The sequence below is a fragment of the Canis lupus genome, chromosome 23 (genome assembly GCF_048164855.1).
Source record: "Canis lupus baileyi chromosome 23, mCanLup2.hap1, whole genome shotgun sequence".
In the NCBI taxonomy this organism is placed as follows: Eukaryota; Metazoa; Chordata; class Mammalia; order Carnivora; family Canidae; genus Canis; species Canis lupus.
In genome coordinates this window covers 19587641-19604905 of record NC_132860.1, presented here as the reverse complement: position 1 = coordinate 19604905, position 17265 = coordinate 19587641, and the positions used below count along the sequence as shown (strand labels likewise).

General features: G+C 46.8%; 1 protein-coding gene across 11 annotated transcripts in view; it reads left to right on the top strand.

The window, feature by feature from the left end:
• PPFIBP2 (PPFIA binding protein 2) overlaps nt 1-17265 on the top strand; it is a 170163-nt gene that overhangs the window by 49516 nt on the left and 103382 nt on the right. For all 11 annotated transcript variants that reach the window (XM_072794206.1, XM_072794214.1, XM_072794205.1 and 8 more), the window contains one exon: nt 5297-5499. In XM_072794206.1, the coding sequence (XP_072650307.1) occupies nt 5297-5499 (203 nt within the window). The remainder of the gene's footprint in view (nt 1-5296; nt 5500-17265) is intronic.

Here is a 17265-nt window from a genome sequence, read left to right as displayed (position 1 = left end):
AAAATATATTGTTAGATTTGGTTTCCTAATTTTTTTTTGCATTTCTCAGAGATATTGGCCTGTAGTTCTCTTTTTTTGTAGTGTCTCTATCTGGTTTTGGTATCAGGGTAATACTGACCTCATAGAATGAATTTGGAAGCTTTTTTCCTCTTTTATTTTTTTGGAGTAGTTTGAGAAGAATAGGTATTAATTTTAATTAATTTTAATTAATTTTGGTAGAATTTACCCATGAAGCCGTCTGGTCCTGGACTTTTGCTTGTAGAGAGTTTTGTTGTTGTTGTTGCTGAGAGCTTTTTTGATTACTGATTCAGGTTCATTACTGGTAATCAGTCTGTTCAAATTTTCTGTTTATTCCTGATTCAGGTTTTGGAGGTTATATGTTCCTAGGAATTTATCTATTACTTCTAGGTTGTCCAGTTTGGTGGCATACGATTTTTCATAATATGCTCTTATAATCCTTTGTATTTCCCTGTGTTGGTTGATATTTCTCCTCTTTCATTTCTGTTTTTGAGTCCTTCTCTCTCTCTGTCTCTCACTCTCTCTCTCTCTCTTTTGATGGGTCTGGCTAAATAAAGGTTTATTAATATTATTGATCTTCTCAAAGAACCAGTTCCTGATTTCATTGTTCTATTCTATTGCTCTATTGGTTTTTAGTTTCTATTTTGTCTATTTCTGCTCTAATCTTATTATTTACTTCCTTCTACTGGGTTTGCATTTTGTTTGTTGTTGTTCTTTGACTCCTTTAGGTGTAAGATTAGGTTGTTTATTTTTTAAAAAGATTATTTATTTATTTATTTATTTATTTAAGATAGGGAGCACTAGTGAGCACAAGTGGGGAGAGGGGCAGAGGGAGAGAGAGAAGCAGGCTCTCCTCTGCTGAGCAGGGAGCCTGTCACAGGGTTCGATCTCAGGATCCTGGGATAAGACCTGAACTGAAGATAGACACTTAATTGACTGAGCCACCCAGGTGTCCCAATTAGGTTGTTTGAGATTTTTCTTGCTTCTTGAAATAGGCCTGTATTGCTATAAACTTCCCTCTTAGAACAGCTTTTGCTGCATCCCAAAGATTGTGGACTATTGTATTGTCATTTGTCTCCATGTCTTTTTAAATTTCCTCTTTGAGTTCTTGGTTGACCCATTCATGGTTTAGTAGCATGTTATTTAATCTCCATGTATTTGTGTTCTTCTCAGACCTTTCTTGCGGTTGATTTCTAGTTTCAGAGTGTTGCAGTTGGCAAAGATGCATGGTATGACTTCAGTGCTTTTAAATTTGTTAAGACTTGTTTTGTGACCTAATAAGTGATCTATTCTGGAAATGTTCCATATGCACTTGAAAAGAATGTGTATGCTGCTGTTTTAAGATGGAATGTTCTGAATATACGTTAGTTCCGTTAGTTCCGTCTGGTCCAAGATGTCATTCAGAGTCACTGTTTCCTTGATGATTTAGCCATTGATGTAAGTAGGGTGTTAACATCCTCTATTATTATTATATTACTCTCAATTACTCCCTTTATGTTTACTATTAGCTGCTTTGTGTATTTGGGCACTCTCATGTTGAGTGCATAAATATTTACAACTGTTATATCGTCTTGTTGGATTATTATATAATGTCCTTCTTTTTCTCTTGTTATAGTCTTTGTTTTGTTTGTTTGTTTGTTTTTCAGTCTTTGTTTTAAAGTCCATTTTCCCCAACATAAGTATCACTACCAAGGCTTTCTTTTCACTTCCATTTGCATCATAAATGCTTTTGTATCCCACACTTTCAATCTGCATGTGTCTGTAGGTCTAAAATGAGTCTCCTGTAGGCAGCATATAGATGTATCTTGTTTTTTATCCATTCTGTCACCCTATGTCTTTTGTTTGGAGTGTTTAGTCCATTTATATTCAAAGTAATTATTGTTTGGTATGTACTTATTGCCATTTTGTTACCTGTTTTGTGGTTGTTTTTGTAATTCATCTCTGTCCTTTATTTTCTTGCTCTTTTCTCACAGTTTGCTGGCTTTCTTTGCTAATATACTTGGATTCTTTTTATTTTTTGCATATCTGTTAGCAGTGTTTAATTTGTGATTAACATCTCACATATATATAGCACTGTCTGTACTAAGTTTTTTTTTTTTTTTTAAGATTTTATTTATTTATTCATGAAAGAGAGAGAGAGGCAGAGACATAGGCAGAGGGAGAAGCAGGCTCCATTCAGAGAGCCTGATGTGGGACTCGATCCTGGGACTCCAGGATCACGCCCTGGGCTGAAGACAGGTGCTAAACCGTTGAACCACCCAGGCGTCCCAAGTCTGTACTAAGTTGATGGCCAATTAAATTCAAACCTATTAAAAGATCTTTTTTTTTTAAAGTTTATCTTTCATATAAGTATTTCTGAACTGTAAAATATGTACTTCGTATAAGTGAAGATAGGACTGTTTGTTCCTGCCTAAAAGATCAGTAGCTTGAAACAGCTAAGTTTGTTTCTTGTTCATATTCTAAGTTTTCCCTAGATCTACTGGGAGCTCTGGGCCCTGGCATCATCACTCTTGGACATGGGCTGGTTCAGCCTCCACCATTGCCAGAGGCCAGAGCAGGTAGAAAAGATATGAGAAATTATGTATGTACTGTTTCTTAAAGACTTTCATTTTTATTGGCCAAAGGAAGTCATGTGGCCTTAAGTAACTTCAAGGGTCAAATGCATAGTCCCACACTATGAGCTCAAGTAGAGGAGAACCAAAGCATATATAAATAACCCTAATTATTACCTCCTACCTACTTCCTTGCTTTTGAAAGTGATCATTAAAAGGCTTTCAATAAAATCCTGTGCTTGCATTTTATGTGGTCTTATTTCCTCTAACAATTCCTAAATCTGTATTACGCCTTAGTTTTGTATCCTTAAAATAAAGATTCCCAGGTGACCTCCCTAAACATCAAATTTTAGTATTGGCTGTGGTGATTTGCTGGTGCACTGGTTTCAACTTAGGCTGTACGTTAAAATCATCTGGGGAGCTTTTTTTTTCCTCCCAGGTCACACCTCAGACCAATTAGAACATCTGGAGGTGGGACCCAAGCATCTGTAGTTTGTAAAATTCAATATGCATATAAAATTGAAACCCTTTGTGCTAATCTGTCTTCCTCAAAGAGTGCTTTGTTGTTCAAAATAAAGTACCAGAGTGCCTCCAGAGAGAAACAGTTTTATTAGGGTTTGAATATAAGGTGAATTACTCAATTACTCTTTTCTGAGAAGTAATTTGGGGAACAACACCTTGTCTCTTTTATGTTTTGTGTTAGATGTTATGTTACCATCTCTATTATCTTGTTCCTTTATCCTCAAATATGAGGGGATTTATTTTCTTCTTTGTTGTATCTGGTAGTTCTATTTTGATTTGTTTCCCTCCATGGTGGTAATTTTTCCATAGGAGGTAATCATCTGAAGGGAATATGTGGCGTATTGAATATTCTGGATGATTTTTGCCTTTGCTAGTGCTGGGCCCTGGGAGTTTCACCATTCTGGACTATTTCGTGAGCCTATGTGTTGATGTAAATTGAAAAAAAAAAGGATTTAAGTATTTTATGTATACATACATCACATGCAAATATAGACACAGATATACATGTGTACACACACACACACACCCCTTGAACAGTAGAGAAGCATTCTGAGGCTTTAGGGCAGGGAGGGGCCCAAAGAAAGAAGAGACTTGTCCAACACCACAGAGTAACATAAAGTTAATGAAAATCTCAGTCTTCCCACCTACTCCTGGCCTGACTTATCCTCCATATTATGAAGGTGTGTGTGTGTTGAAGCATGTCCAGGATGGCCAGGGATTACTCAGCATTTGCTTGGAGACTTGAGGGAGTGGGGTGGGGGGTGGGGTGGGGGGCGGGTGGTGGTGTTTTGCTCTATTTCAGTCCATTTCCTTCCCTGTTGGCTATGGCCTTCTCTAGTCAAATCTCCATTGGATTTCTAGGGCCCAGAAACTGCTGAGCACACCCAAGTGTGGGTAATGGGCAGTTTCCCAGCTCCCTAGAGCCATGGGCTTGTTTGTGGATTGTGACCCACAATTCCCTGTATCCTGTGCTTTCAGAAAGCAAACCAGCAATCAAATAGTAATTGTTTCCTTCTGTGTGGATTTTTCCTTGTGAAGACTGCCGTGGCAACTAGAAAGCTGGCTCTTAGAAGGGTGGAGGGACCTAGATTTAGACGTCAGGGCCGCTGGGTAGCTGTGGATGCGGTGGCTCTATTGCCCACATTTTCCAGCAGAGCCCTAATTCCTGTTGGCCTTATAAACAATCCACATGCCCTAGAAATTCCGCCCCAGACACCATATTTTCTACGGTGTGTTTTATTGCTGATGGAAGCACAGAAATCCTTTGTCAGACTGTCACCCCAGTTTTTGGTCTAAAAAACAGACCACTCTGTTTATGCAAAGAAGACTTTTTGTTTGTTTGTTTGTTTGTTTAAATGGTGAGGTTCAGAAAGGCAAAAAAAAATGGTCTTGGGACACTTGGAATTAGAGCTGACCCAATCCATGCTCTCTTCCTCATGGCCATTCCTCCAAGTGTGGGTGCAGATAGTCAGATGCCCCTTCAGCAATCTGTGGGGCAGGGCCGTGATGCCAGGGAGTCAGCCCACCATGGCAGGGACCCTGACCGCAGAGCTTTACAGCCCGAGACCAAGGGGGGCGGGGATGAGATGTGGATTGCACAAGTAGCTAAGACAGCTGTAAAGCATGAGTGCATAGTAGAGATTTCCCCAAGTGGGAAGAGCCAGAGAGATTCCAGCTCACTAGAACCCCTCACCTGAGCTGGCATGGCGTCACGCTGTGTCCCTTGGTGACACCGTATTGTGGGGCCAGCCCCAGCCCAGAGTCAGAAACTGCTATGGAAGGAGAGCAGAGGAACGCACACACAGGCAGGGGAGGCCTGTCGGCTGCCATCCACGCAGACAGCCCTGCCACATTAACCTCAAGTTAGGAGTCTAAAGGCAGAAGAATGGCAGCCCGTTGTTTTGGCTCATGCTAAGGCCTGGCCATGTTCTCCCGGTTGTCTAGGGGTGTGAGCTTCCGAGGTTCAGTCTCACCAGACAGGTCTTCCACCTGGTTCCCATCTCTTCCTGTCACGCCCAGTCCAGGATTAAAGATGGCTTCTGCTGAGTTTGCTTTGTGAATGGTTCTGCTGAGGCAGAAGTGGTTTTCTGGGCTTCCTATCCTTCTCATTTGCCTGTCGCCTCTCTCTTTGCTCTCTGTCAGTTCCCTGCCCATGGCATCCACCTTTCTTACCAAGGTTCTCCCCTCCCCCCTTCTCGTTCCAGGCACTAAAACAGGTACAGAGAACAGTGATGGTAGCTGTGAGCCTGCTCTGGCCTCCCCGGCCTCCCACGCCAACCCCTTCCCTGTGCTCCATCTCGTTGAGGACTTGAGACTGGCCCTGGAGATGCTGGAGCATCCTCAGGAGAGAGCAGCCCTCCTGAGCCAGATCCCGGGCCCCACAGCCGCCTACATCAAGGAGAGCTTGGTGAGTGGGCCCGTGGCCTGTTCGGGAATCCACTGGGGAACACAACCACATAACTGCGGGGCTTACGGAATGCCACGCTGCCTGGGACCATTACCTCATCTGTGCACCTTCCAGCCTCTTCTCACTTCCCATCTGGCTTTGGTCAGCCCCCCGCTGTGTGGTCCTTCCCAGCAGGAGGGGAGAGCCCAGGCAAGCAGCTTAAAGTTGTCTGGTCAACCAGCCTGCCTGTGCACTCCCGTCACGTTCTCTGAGAAGGGAGACATCCAGGGCCGGAGGAGAGCAAGCAGGAGAGTTTTCCCCAGCAGGATGACAAGTACAACTTGCCAGATTATAATCCCGAGGTGGGGTCCCTATACTCGGCTGTACCCCCTTTTTCTTACAACAGCAAGTCACCTCACCCATCCCTTCACAGCTGCCCCTGTATGTTCTGTCTTGAGGGCAGGATGCAGGCTTCCTGACTCCCCTCCTGCCCTCTCCAGATCAAGGCTGTACACCTGCTAGCCTCCGAGGGAAGCCGATGAGGAACCAGAGCTGTAACTACATGGCTTTGGTTACCTGTCTCTTTCCCCGTGGGCACGCTGGTCAACTTCAAGAGCCTAGTGAGATTGATTCAGGAATGGGGTAGCCGAGGAGCTTGCCCACTGAGGAGGTGTGTAAAATGCAGCCGTTCCAGGGCAGGAGGGGGGAAACTGGGAAAGCTTGGGGAGGGAGCATGTGATTGCCTAAGCTGATTTTGAGGATGAAAGCCAAAATGCAGTCTTCTAAAGCTAGAATCCTGCAGACTGATACCAAATGGGAAAGTACCCACAGAGGTGGGAAGGCATAATGGGACCACTAAACTAGGAGTTAGAGGTTGAATGTTAGAGACTAAGGAGGCTGAGACGCTCCTGTCCAGAGGCCAAGTCACTTGTGATTAGGCAGGTTACATCCTGGATGTCCTAGCTGACTCTGTTCAAGAGTTCTCCGTCAATACGGTTTTATACTCACACTGTCCTCTGAACACTGAAGAATTCATTATGTTCATGTGTGTTACTCAGTATTTTCAGCGTGTAGGCTGCTCGTCTCGTGTTCTGAATGTACCTGGGCCAGCGTGGCAGGGAGAGTCCTGGCCTCCCAAGACATCTATGTGCCAATTGCCAGAACCAAGCACCTTACGTTGGCAAAAGGGAAGGTAGCAGATGGAATTAAGGTTGCTAATCAGAGTTTAAAGAGGAAGAGCACCTGCTGTGGATTGTCCAGGTGGGCCCAGTGTAGGTCACTGGCGTCCTTATAAGTAAGTGGAAGGAGGCAGCCGAAGGGTTGGTGTGGGAGCGAGGTGAGTCTGCTTTTGCAGATGGAAGCAAGAACCTAGAGACGCAGGCAGGGGCTGGGCAGCTAGCAAGGTGGCCCTCTCCTAGAGCTTCCAGCAGGGAAAGCAGTCGTACCAGCACCTTGGCAAGACCCGCTTGAGACTTCTGACCTCCAGAGCTGTAAGGCAGTACGTTTGCCTTATTAGAAGCCACAAGGGGGCAGCCCCGGTGGCTCAGCGGTTTAGCGCCACCTTCGGCCCAGGGCGGGATCCTCGAGCCCAGGGATCAAGTCCCACGTCGGGCTCCCTGCGTGGAGCCTGCTTCTCCCTCTGCCTGTGTCTCTGCCTCTCTCTCTGCATCTCTCTGTGTCTCTCATGAATAAATAAATAAAATCTTAAAAAAAAAAAAAAAGAAGCCACAAGGTTTGTAGTAACTTGTGGAGGTCGCAGTAGGGAATACAGCCAGATGCTCCCCAGAGAAGGGTAGGGAAGCCCGCGGGATGGGTCTCTGGTGGGCCTGTTACCATCTAGGTTTGAAAACCTCCTCATGTCGCTCCCAAATGAAGACAGTGTTGGTGGTCTCTTAAGACTTGTACCACTACCGAGCAGAAGGCCACATCCGCCCCTCCCCACCCACCCTTTCAAACTTGAGGTCGGGGTTCACAGGGGGGCTTTAGGCTTTTCTTTCTCTGTCCCATCCCAGGGCAGAAGGTTCTGTGTCTCCCTCGAGTTCTGTCAGGAATTCTGGCTGTTTCCATACTTCCAGCTCTACGAGGCTCACTCCAGTCTGCTCTGACCATCTTCGGCCCACCTGTGTATACAGCTGAGCTTTCCAAGGCCCACCTTACCCCCCACCCCCGGGAGGACACCCATCCCTGCTAGCCTGACTCCAGCTGCTGTGTTTAAGGGGAACTCTGTGATGCCTCAAGAGGATTACTGGGTCCATGGCCCCTCCATCTGAAACCCTTGGGCCCAGATGTATTTTAAAACTCAGAACTTCTGGGGATCCCTGGGTGGCGCAGCGGTTTAGAGCCTGCCTTTGGCCCAGGGCGTGATCCTGGAGACCCGGGATCGAATCCCACGTCGGGCCCCCAGTGCATGGAGCCTGCTTCTCCCTCTGCCTGTGTCTCTGCCTCTCTCTCTCTCTCTCTCTCTCTGACTATCATAAATAAATAAAAATTTAAAAAAAAAAAAAAAAACTCAGAACTTCTTAAACTTCAGGAAGGTGAGACCGTGCATTTTACTGTATAACATATTCTATAGCTAGCAGATATGGAACAGGAAAGCATTGTCCTTTCTTCAGCAAAACTTACGAATAGCCACATGAAGTGGGATAAAGAAAGACTCAAATACTCCCCTACCCGTTCAGGTCCAGTTAGGCTGCCAGATAAGTTTGGCACCAACATTATTTTCCAAAACAAAACCTTTTGGTTTTCAGAGCTTTGAGGGTTTCAAAACTACAGGTAAGGGATGATAAGCTTCTATGTGAAGTGTTTCAGTGTAGAAAACAAAAACCAAATGTTGGCTATCGGATGTTCCTACTCCCAACATCCTTCAGCCAGAAGTCTCCCAAAGTCACTTGTTGATGCTCTCTTTCCTTGGGCTGGCCTGTCACCATGTGCCAGGGGCCTGTTGGAAACTCCCACCCGGAGCCTCCTCCACTGTTCCCTGAATCCTTGCCCCAGGCTGCAGAGCAGTTCAGCATCTCGTATTAAATGTCCCCTCTCAGCTTGCTCAGGACACTTATCACATAACCAAGAGATTCACCGAGGCAGCCTCCCCAGTGAAAGCCCGGTCTGCCCAGAGTACGGAAAACAGCTCATGGATTTATCCTTCGCTATATAGTTTACAGCGATTACGTACTTCTTCCTTGTATGGACATGCCTGAAAGTGACCATTTCTCTAAATACTGACATTTAGGTTCTTCTAAATCTTTCACTAATATAGTTTTGCTGCAGAGAATGTCCAGGAAGATTTGTCTTTAGATATTTCCTTGAGGTAGGGTCCCAAAGGTAGAACCAAAGTAGAGTTAACAGGCAAAACGCAGGATAGGCCGTTAAACTAGAGTTTTAGATAAGCGATGGATAGTTCTAAAGAAGTGTGTCCCATGCAGTTTGCTTCATCTGGCAACTCGAATCCAAGGGCATTAATATCTTAAGGCTTTAAGACATGTTTTCCAAACCAGTTCTCGGGAAGATTTGACTCATTAATATTTTCGTTGGCAGGGTTTGAGGTACATCCTAATCAACAACCATCACTAAGATTAAAAAAACAGCTTTACTGATTTCTTAGGAAAAAATGTCTCTTTACCACTTTTGCATTTCTTTGCCTAGTAGAAGGCTAAACATTTTTTTGGAATTACTATTTTTCTGTATGGTCTCCAAAGTTTTGATCTCTACCTCTACCTGGGAAAAAAAAAATTCATTTTTCCATTTATACATAGCTATATCCACAGCATTGGCCTAATGTATGTAACTTATAAAACCTAGCCCTAAATACAGATGTTTAAGGATCAGGTTAAAAAATAGCACTAATGTGTTCTTCCCACACACCTTGGAGGTTACCTTGGGCATGCCTACCGCACCCTGTTCATATTCTATGCCCTTCTCTCCCCTGCCAGTTAGGATTTTAGTGCTTTTCTTAGACATTGAACCTTTTTATTTTATTTATTTAAAAGATTTTATTTATTATTATTCATGAGAGGCACACACAGAGAGAGAGGTAGAGACACAGGCAGAGGGAGAAGCAGGCTCCATGCAGGGAGCCCAATGCGGGACTCGATCCCTGGTCTCCAGGATCATGCCCTGGGCCGAAGTCAGCGCTAAACCGCTGAGCCACCCAGGATGTTCAACGTTGAACCTTTTTAAAGCCTTTTGCTTTATGTGTGGCATTTTCCTCATTTTGTTTTTAAATTCTGTTTGTGTTGCTGTTTTGAGACAGAACTTTAGAAGGATTGTAATTAACTCTCTTTCCTGTTTGGGTTTCTTGTTTTCCTTTTATCTCTGGAAGGACCCTTTTTTAACCTCCGATCAAATAATATCCACCTGTATCTTCTCCAGTAAGTTTATGATTTGATTGATATCTTATGATAACCTTGGATTCACCTGCAATGTTTCTTAGTGTGTGGCGTGAAATCTGAATCTAACGCCCATGACTTACTAAAAAAGGATTCTTAAATATTTTTGGTCCAAAGGCAGTTGACATGATTGTTTCTTTTTCAAGATGTGTTGCAGAAAACCACCTGTATTAAGATTTGTAGATCTGTTTGGAGGTTCTTTATGGTGGTTGGGGGGGGTGGGGAATGCCTGCCTTTGGAGGAGGTTTCCTGAAAGTTGTTGCATTCAGAGTCTTTTAGATTAATTATGGCCATCAGCAACCTATGAATGGTGTACTTTTAGAGTGGGTCAAAAGTTCATATAAACATTCCAGGGTACGACAGGATGTTAAGTTTTGATTCTGGACAGAGACAGCCTGTCTGTATATTGGTTCTTGCAGACATAATCTGGGGGCATACACGTTTCATAGTAGGTCGTACCTATATGGAAATAGAGTCCAAAGTAGTGAACAAATCTACCGGTACTTTTTAGATTGGTTTTAGCTTGGTGCTTTTAGTTAAAGACTTTGGCATGAAAATTATGGTCTGTGGACCAGCAAGCTTGCCATTTCCTGCTAGTTTGTTTGCTACTTGGTGTCTTTATAAAGGGGCGCAGTATAGGCCCACTGCTCCTTTACTCACTGAACCATCTCCCAGTGATCCATATTCACAGTAAAGTTTGAGAAACACTGCTTTAAACCACAGATGCTCACTGAAATTATTAAAAAAAACAAACAAACATGTGGCTTAGAATAGGAACTAATAAGGCAGCTTGAAGGATCAGGCGGGGAGGGGATCCCTGGGTGGCGCAGCGGTTTGGCGCCTGCCTTTGGCCCAGGGCGCGATCCTGGAGACCCGGGATCGAATCCCACATCGGGCTCCCGGTGCATGGAGCCTGCTTCTCCCTCTGCCTGTGTCTCTGCCTCTCTCTCTCTCTCTGTGACTATCATAAATAAAAATTAAAAAAAAAAATTAAAAATAAAAAAGGATCAGGCGGGGAGTGTTTATGTCTGTGTGTCCGTCTCGTGTTTGTGCTATTCTCCTCTTTAGTCAATTGGCTTTGCCATATCCTTCCATTGCTGCTTTGTCATCTGTTGGCCTGGCATGGCCCAGCTGTGCCTCGTGAACTGTCAGTTGGTGTTCTTTCTCCAGAGAAGTGGCATAAACAGTAAGGAGGTTTATGTGTCATTAACAAGATATCCAGAAGATGGATGGTCCCAGGGTCAAATCAGTGGCTCTGGGAAGACCCCAGTGGCTCTGGCTCTTCTCATCTTTCTGCCCTATTATCCTTAGGGGGTTGGTTTTTCCTCGGGAGTATCCCTTAGCAGCTGCAAGTTGGCTACTACAGCTCCAGGCAACATGTTCAGAGGTAGGACATGTCTTTTCCTCTCCCTCCATTAGGAAGGAAATTTTTTTTCTCTGAAGCCCTGCAGCGGACTTCTCATATGCTCCCGATGCCCAGATTTGTTCACATGTGCATAACTTAGCTGCAAGGGAGGCCGGGAAACAAGTATTGGTACTTTCATTCACCGTAGTGAGAGGTGGCCTTTGTCTAGAAGGAACCATGACAGGAGGGAAGGGGGATGAATGGCTTTTAGAAAGACAGCCCAGAGCAACTGCCACATGGCCTTTAGATTTGATTTTATTCTTGTTGACAAATTCTTTTCGTGTTTTCTCTCCTGCATCATTCCCTCTATGTGTGTGTGGCTCAAATTCCTGAAGGAGAGAATCTAATTGGCCTCCTCCTCATTTTTGAGCCAAGTCCGCCAGGCCGACAGAAATGTTAGGTGCAAAAGAAACAGAAGTTAAAGGCCCTTCTTTTACACACAGCTGTGGATTAGCTGCCCTTGGTGTGGTGAGAGGATCCCATGGTAGAAGACGTCTTCCGTGCTGTGGGACCCTCAGACGCCGACGTGGGCATCTGTAGTACATAAGGAAAACAGGTGCTGCTGGGGCAGAGGGGGATGTGGGAGAATGGTTGGTGGTTAGAACAGGAACAAACAGCAGACTGATCTGGGCCCTGCCTTTATCTCCAGTGGAGAAGGAGCTCCCGGTCCTGGTGGACCACAGGCCGCTGTGTTTCTCTACCGTGGGGCTGGTTCTCTCTCTGCCGGGTGCTGGCATGCTGGACAGAGATCGATAGGCAGCAGCGAAGACTCTGCCTGGGGATAGTTACAAAATTGTGTGGGACTCTCTAAGCAGGGGACCCCCTCTGGGGCTTCAGTGAGGAAAGGAACAAAGTGCCCAGATTCTCTTGTCCTGGAAGTGGTATCTGTGCCTGAATTCTGGGCCTATCACCAGAAAGTTGATAGCGTACCTGGGAGCTTCCAATAAGGCCCTCCTGGAGGGATAGTGTCCTGGGGTCCAGAGTGAGCTGGGGCCCAACTGGCAGAGAAGTTCAGTGGGACTGTTCCATGCTGTGGGACCGCAGAGCTACATGAGCTCAGGAGATGAAAGGGTCATCCCTCATGTTAGGTAGACAGGGCCAACCTCACAGTCCATACTAGCAGAGGGTGAAGCTGAGTCCCTGGCTGCAGGGCTGCGGCATCTCTGCTGTGATGGATATGGAGCTGAGTTCCACAGGGGGCTGCCTCCTTCGCTTCCCTGCAGCGACCTCCTCAACCTGTGGAGAAGTGCAGATGATGTCCTCAGGGAGAGTGTGGCCATTTCTGGTCAAGAGCCTCTCAGTCCCACCAGATGGTCCTGAAGGCCAGAAAGGATAGAGGTGCTTGTTGGTGGCCCTGACCTGCACCACAGGCAAGGAGGAGCTGGTGCCACCATGGCCGTGTCTAGGAATCTAGCTGTACCTTGAGTGGGGCTTTTTCCTGGTCTAGAAGGGGTTTCCCTATTCTTCTACACCTGCTTGCCTTGGCTAGATGGAAGCTGGTTGGGTAGCCAGAGCTGGGCTGGGGGTAGAGCCCATAGCAGGACTAGTCTTCCAGAGGGCTCAGCAGGGCTGGGGGACAGCCAGGTGGTGACTCAGGCCCCTGGGTGATGCCCAAGAGCTGTCAGAGCCAGCAGTCTCCAGCTCTGGGTGCTTCTCTAACAGTTCAGTACCTATGCCTCTTCTCCTCCTGCAAATACCTCTATCCTGCTGTTTAATGGCTTTGGATGTGGGGTCAGGGGGATCTTGTGTAAAGTGCCAAGGCTTCAGGGCCTCAAGATGAAGTCCAAGGAAAGGCTGGCAAAGGCAGCAGCAACAGAGTGAGGGCAAGTCAGGGCAAGCCCAGGCTCCAGGGTGAGGGGAAGAGGTGGGCAGAGAACCTGCAGTAGGACTGTCCTCAGGCCCCTCTCTGGAAGCAGGGTTCCTGCAGTAGCTTGACCACCCAGCCGGAACCCTGGCTTTCTTCCACAAGGTTGCAGGTGTCCTCTCAAGTATGCTTGGGTGGCACTGAACCAGGGTGAGGCAGCATGGGAGGTAGGAAGAGGCCAGTGGTCTGTCACTCGCTTGCGGCTTTGGATGAACCTCTCCCTCCCTACTGGAAGTGACAGCTGGTTTGACAGTCTGCTGCAAGATCTGGCCAGGCATTCCAGTCCTGGCTTCATGGCCAGTACCAGCCACTGCCTTCCCCCGAGCCGAGGCCTTTCGGTTTCCAAGGTGGAGATGGGTTAGGGAGCCTCTCTAGGTGCAGCCACCCTACAGTCAGGGCTGGGTGGAGGCTGACATCTCAGGAGCAGTAGAATGGGATGGCGGGGCAGTGAGGTCCTCTCTAGGCTGTGTGCTCCCTACTGACAGCCTGCTGCAGCTTCAGGAGCCTTCGGTTCCCTTCTTAACTAGTCTTTCAAGAACCAAAGAGGCCTGGGCCCAGGAGGCACACGGCCACCCCCCTCATTGCTCCACTACCTTGTCCCAGATGGCTGCTTGCTCAGCTCCCAGCTCCTCAAACAAAGCCCCGTCATTCCCGCCAGATTTAGCTTGCTATCTCTCATTCTGGCCAAGGAAGCAAATCTGTTTACCATGCCCAAAAGCCAGAGGAGTTCTAAGAAAAGGTAGGGAGGAAAAGCTGTTCTGTGAATTATGAACTGTGAGCTTGTTCCTTATGCCATGTGATTTGTCTCTGTTATCTTTATTCTCCACCCGGGACCTAGAACAAAAGATGGATCAGGATATATGCTTGTTGGACATACTCATTTTGAAAAGTTACAGGGGTTTTATAGGGAAATCTTTTTCTCTGGAACTTGAGAGAAGGGGAAACTTGGTGCTTACATTTCAAGGGAGAAGAAAAAAAATAGAGCTTCTAGGAGCCAGTTCCCAGTGTGAGTTTCTTGCCTTCCCCTTTCGTGAGAGCTGAAAGTCACAGGTATAGGCCCTGCCCACCCCCACCCCCACCCTCACCCCCTTTGCTCCCAAGGGACTCCTCCCCTGAACTGGGCTGGTTGTCTGGGTCTTTGTTCCTGTGTGAAGTACCGGATGTAGCCACTAGGTGGGAGTCAGGGATAAATGCTAGAAAGTCTAAATCCCAAGGAAGAAGATCCAGGCTCTGTACAAGAAAAACAGCTTTGTTTGTTTCAGTTGGACAGATGACCTAAGCTCCTCTCATTAATGAAGCTGCTGAGCAGTGTACCTGGGTCAGTTGGCAGAGCTCTTTCCCATTTTCCTTGGAACCCACTGGCCTGAGAGGCCTCTAGGGTCTGTGCTGGGGCAGAGAAAATGGAAGGGCTGAGAGCGGGTCCTGGGAGCAGAGAGATGGGGCCTTCCATTGTCAAAGCAGAGAAGACCTCTCCATACCCCTTCATTCCAGTGCCTTTTGCTGGGGCGCTATTAGGACGGCTCCTTCCATTCCAAGAGGCATTTCCTGGCCCTGTGCTGCCAGGCCCTTGCCCTAGAGAAACCTCCCTGTAGCTTGGATTTTTTTTTTTTTTTAAATACATTTTTCCTGGCATTAGCATCTCAGAGTGGGGACCCTGCAGCTACTGTAAATTTAGCAGTTTTAACTTTCCTGGATTTTTTGCTGCCCACCGCTTGCCCCCAAGTAAATTGTACCCTACTAATTTCTAGAGGTCTGGCTCCTTTCAGACCTGACTTGAGGAAACTATTTCAGTCCCTAAGAACCAATGTTTATAAATGACCAAGAATGTGCAAACACTGGTGAAAAAGAGCAAATAAATCCTTCCCCACTAAGTTTCCTGCTTCGGGCCCAGGGGACATGGTGGCTGATGTTGCCAGGTTAGCATAACTTGGGGTCTGAGCATGTAGACGCCCACCCACCCTCCACCCACCAGGGACCTTCTGCCCTTGCAGGAACCACTGGTAGGTAGGTAGGTAAGTAGGCAGGCAGGCTCTGGAGGATTCATACTTCCAGGCAAACTTGCTCAATACCCTGTGCTTTAAGAAGTTTCTCAAAGTGGTTTCCTAACCTCTGACTATTCAAATATGGTCCTTAGATCCTCACATATGAACATCACCCGGGAGCTTGTTAACAATGCACAGTGTCCAGTCCCATTCTCAACTTTCTGGGTCACAATCGGCATTTTTGTAAGAACACCCTTCAACCCAGATGATTCATTTTACATGGAGAAGTATTACCCTAGCCAGGGGTCAGCAACCTGTGGCCTGCATTTGGCTCACTGCCTTTTTCTTAGGCCTCATGAGCTAAGAATCATTTTTATGTTTTTCAATGAGAAATGATGAGCATATTTTATATGAAAATGGCCTAAAATCCCAATTTCAATGTCCACAAATAAAGTGTTAACATAGCCACCCTCTTGGGTTTATGTGTTAGCTGTGGCTGCTTTTGCACTTAAAATGGCAGAAAGTATAACAGAGACCATATGGCCTGCAAAGCCTAAAACATTTGCCATCTGGCCCTTTACAGGGAAAGTCTGCCGATTCTTGTCCTAACTCCTTGTGGGGAGTGGGGGAGGGGGTTCCTGTGCTTGTGCACCATGGGGATTTGGGCTGCAGTGGCTGGGCTGCTATTCTACCAGCAGGACTTGCTTGCCCGCCCAAAGGGGCAGCGTCCTCTGGCTGGGCTCCTCCCTGTCCTCCGCCTCCACTCTCCAGTGGCAGGTCCACCATGCAGCACACCTGTTGGAAGGACACAAACCTGTATCTGGCATACCAGGGCCATCCTGACACCTGTCACCATGGCCCAGAGCCCAAGGTTCAGGGCTGAGCTAGAGCTCAGGCTGCAGGTGACAGGTCAGAATGGCACATGACCCGTGAGGCACCCCTCCCCCCTCAGTCCACAGTTCTGCCCAATTAGGTGATGCTGAACTCCTGGCGAGAGGAGCCAAACTTTAGGAAGCCACCCTTAGTCATTCCCACACGTATATGAGATTCCAGCTGTATATGAGATTCCAGCCGTGGAGGTGACTCTCCAGGGTTCCCTGCTAAGCCCTGGGTTGGAGGGGGGGGGAGGGAGCAAATCACATGAGTTTCCCTGTCCAAACCGGACTATGCTATCCTCTTAGCTGTGTTTTTAGGCTCCAAATGCTCAGTCTCTCAATGTCATGCCCTTTGCCCTCAGCCGGCTGCCTCATGTTCCAGACAGTGATGAGCTGAGTGTGGTTGCTGGTGAGTGACTTGCTTTTGGGAAGCAAAACGTCCAAGGGCGTTCAGGGTCACCGTAATGACCCCTATTTATGTACCCCCTGTGGTTCCTGAGATCACTCTTCAGCAGTAGATCCAAGGTGGTGTAATAGATAGGAGGACCACCCCCTCAACCCCCTTTAAGGGAAGATTAAACCTTTCAGAATAACTGCTCAGGCCAGAAAAAACACAGGCTTCTAATCCTTTGGGAGTCACGGAACATTTTGATAATCTGAAAACTTTATTTTCAGAGAAATGATGATTTATACATCCAAATAGGATTTTGTATGTATCCTATGAACTTATTCAGAGGCCTATCTAATCCCCTCAAAGTCCACCTGTGGGCCACTGTGAGGTGCCCCTGGCCGGGATGGCCTTCTGAGTGAGGTGGTTCACCTGTAGGTTTGCCAGCTGTGCCCTGCCAGGGAGATGACAGGGCCATGCCCAGGGCCAGCTGCCACCTGCCACCTGGGGGGTCAGTGAAAAGATGTATATGGCTCCTGTGTCCTTGGTCACTCAACCCACCTGCCACACGCGTGCTCTGCTCCTAGGTCTTTGGATTGTTATTTTGTGCATTTCTGAGTTGAATCGTAAAACACGCTTTGGAAAAAAAAAAAGGGCTGAAGTAGGAATTGCTACTTGAGGATACCATAAAAATATGTCAAGAATTTAGCTGCAACTTGTCTGGATTCCTCCCTCCTCTCCTTTCCCTTTCTATACCTTTCTGCTCCATCTTTTCCTCTCAGTGAAGCATCATTACCCTGGGGAAGCACACCTTCAAGACTCCTATTCTCCAATTAGAATTTTAGGCTTCTTTTGCCACGTGAGCCTTACTCTTTCACTCAAAGAATG